The 2,500-nt window shown below is 40.1% G+C and overlaps 1 protein-coding gene across 1 annotated transcript in view; it reads left to right on the forward strand.

The window, feature by feature from the left end:
• The window catches only part of LOC125031342, a 4,814-nt gene that overhangs the window by 1,085 nt on the left and 1,229 nt on the right, over nucleotides 1-2,500 (forward strand). Inside the window, exon 1 of the mRNA XM_047622049.1 lies at nucleotides 1-2,495. This exon is cut by the window's left edge and continues 1,085 nt beyond it. Within this exon, the coding sequence (XP_047478005.1) occupies nucleotides 1-2,495 (2,495 nt within the window). The remainder of the gene's footprint in view (nucleotides 2,496-2,500) is intronic.

Raw genomic sequence — 2,500 nt, forward strand, 5'->3', positions numbered from 1 at the left:
TCATTGGACTAGAGTTTCTGATTATCTAGGGCGTACAGACACTTTTCCTCTGGTCAAATGTTTCATTCGATGCCCATATTATGTTGGATGGGTTAAAGCTGTAAGGGCGCCAATTAAATTTTGCTCTGTATTAATTGGGAATATTCCAGGTGTAAGAGATCATAATAACCCTGATGCTATTACTGGTAAATCTATCAGTTCAGCTGTGTCTGACCATGTTGTGACTATACCGCGTACTGTATCTGTTGCAAAAACGACTAATGTTACTGATGAATATGTTCAAGCAGTTGAAACTAGATCAGATAAAATTAAGAGAGTCCATCCTTTAGTATTACCGAAGTTAGAACCTCTTAATATCACACATTCTGAATTCGTCAAACTCCAGTCATCTTGTCCATCTTTGTCAGGTATCCGGTGCAAGGGTAATGCTGGGGAAACGGAAAATATGCGTGATGGCTCTTTGTACAAGTATGAGGTAATTAACAGTTTGATCTACCGTTCCTGTGTGAATTCCAGATTCCGTGAAAGGGTTGGTAAATCCTCTCTGGTTGTACCTGCAGACTGCCGGAAGATAATTCTCAGTCTGGCGCATGAAAGTCCACTTGCAGGCCATTTCTCGCACCGCAAAACAGAAATTAAGGTAAGGGAACAATTTTATTGGCCTGGAATGGGTGCTGATATCAAAGACTACTGCAGATCTTGTGAGAAATGCCAGAGAATGTCCAGTAAAGGTAAAATAAAGCCAGCCCCATTGCAGCCAATACCTATTGTGACTGAACCTTTTTCTCGCGTCGCGATTGACATTGTTGGACCATTAACTCCTGCATCTTCCCAAGGTCATAAATACATCTTAACGTTAATAGATTTTGCCACCGGGTTCCCTGATGCTCTCCCGTTAAAAGACATTGATTCGGTGTCTGTAGCTGAGGCTTTACTAGTGATTTTCTCTCGGGTAGGCATTCCTAGGGAGATACTCTCAGACAGAGGCACACAGTTTACTTCCAAATTAATGGGTGAACTCCACAAGTTACTCGGTATAAAGCCACTTTTCACAACTCCATACCACCCAAGTTGTAACGGTAGGATAGAAAGATTCCACAGTACACTGAAGGCTTCCTTGAGGAAGTTGTGTATAGAAAAACCAAAGGAGTGGCATCGGTATCTCATACCTACTCTTTTCGCTTTGAGGGAAATTCCGAGCGACCGTACAGCGTTTTCCCCTTTTGAGCTGCTTTATGGTCGTACCGTGAGAGGGCCACTGTCAGTCCTGAGAGATTTATGGGAAAATCCTAATGTAAATGAGGACCAGCGTTCTACGTATCAGTATGTTATCGAATTAAAAGATAAATTGGCTGACTGCGCCAAAATTGCTGCTCAGAATGCCGACATCAGCTCATCCAGATATCGCTCATACTTCGATCTAAAGTCACAGAAGAGACATTTTAAGAAAGGTGATGAGGTCTTAGTTTTACTTCCTGATCGTACAAACAAATTATTGATGGCCTGGAGGGGTCCATTCCCTGTTCTTGAACAAAAGAACAAAGTAAATTACTTAATTGATGAGAAGGGCACTCTCAAGCTTTATCATGTTAACCTACTTAAGAAATATTACCGTAGAAGCAATGTAAGTAGAACACATGCGTTAGATGAAGTAACTGATGTTGTAAATAATGTTCTTGAACCTTTCCAGACAGTCCATATGTGCTTAGTGGAAGATGATTCTGGGGGAATGGATGAACTACCTCTGACTACAGATGGTAAAGTAGATTCCGATAAAAGTTCGGACTTAAATTATCAAAATTTATCTCCAGATCTGAGTTCTCAGCAGAAAGCAGATATTCAAACTTTAATTGATTCTTGGACAGATATATTTTCTGATATACCAGGGTGCACTTCATTAATTAAGCATAATATTGAATTAACTTCTACTGAGATTATAAGAGCTAAAAGATACCCGATACCCGTCCATCTCCAGTCTCACTTCAGAGAAGAAGTAGATCATTTATATGAACAAGGCATTATAAGACTGTCCTCTTCACCCTATTGTTCTCCAGTAGTAATGGTTAAGAAAGCCGATGGGACATACCGCATGGCTATTGATTTTCGTGCAATTAATTCGATCACTGTATTTCACGCTGAACCATCCTGCACTGTGGAGGAAGAATTGTTTAAGTTTGCAGGAGCACAATTCTTTTCAGAAATAGACTTGACGAAAGCATATTATCAGATTCCACTTTCAGAGAGTGCTATGCCTTTAACATCTTTTCCTACCCACAGAGGCCTGATGGAATTCACGAGACTCCCCTTTGGCTTAGTGACAGCAGGTGCTACGTATATTCGACTCATGAGATTGGTATTAACTGGACTGAGTAACATTGCCTTTTATTTTGACAATATTTTCATATATGGTAGTACATGGAAAGACCATATGAAAGCATTAGTAAATGTCTTGGAACGTTTAAGAAAGTACAACTTGACAGCCAGATTGTCAAAATGTAGA

Source organism: Penaeus chinensis, chromosome 12, assembly GCF_019202785.1.
Source record: "Penaeus chinensis breed Huanghai No. 1 chromosome 12, ASM1920278v2, whole genome shotgun sequence".
Taxonomy (NCBI): Eukaryota; Metazoa; Arthropoda; class Malacostraca; order Decapoda; family Penaeidae; genus Penaeus; species Penaeus chinensis.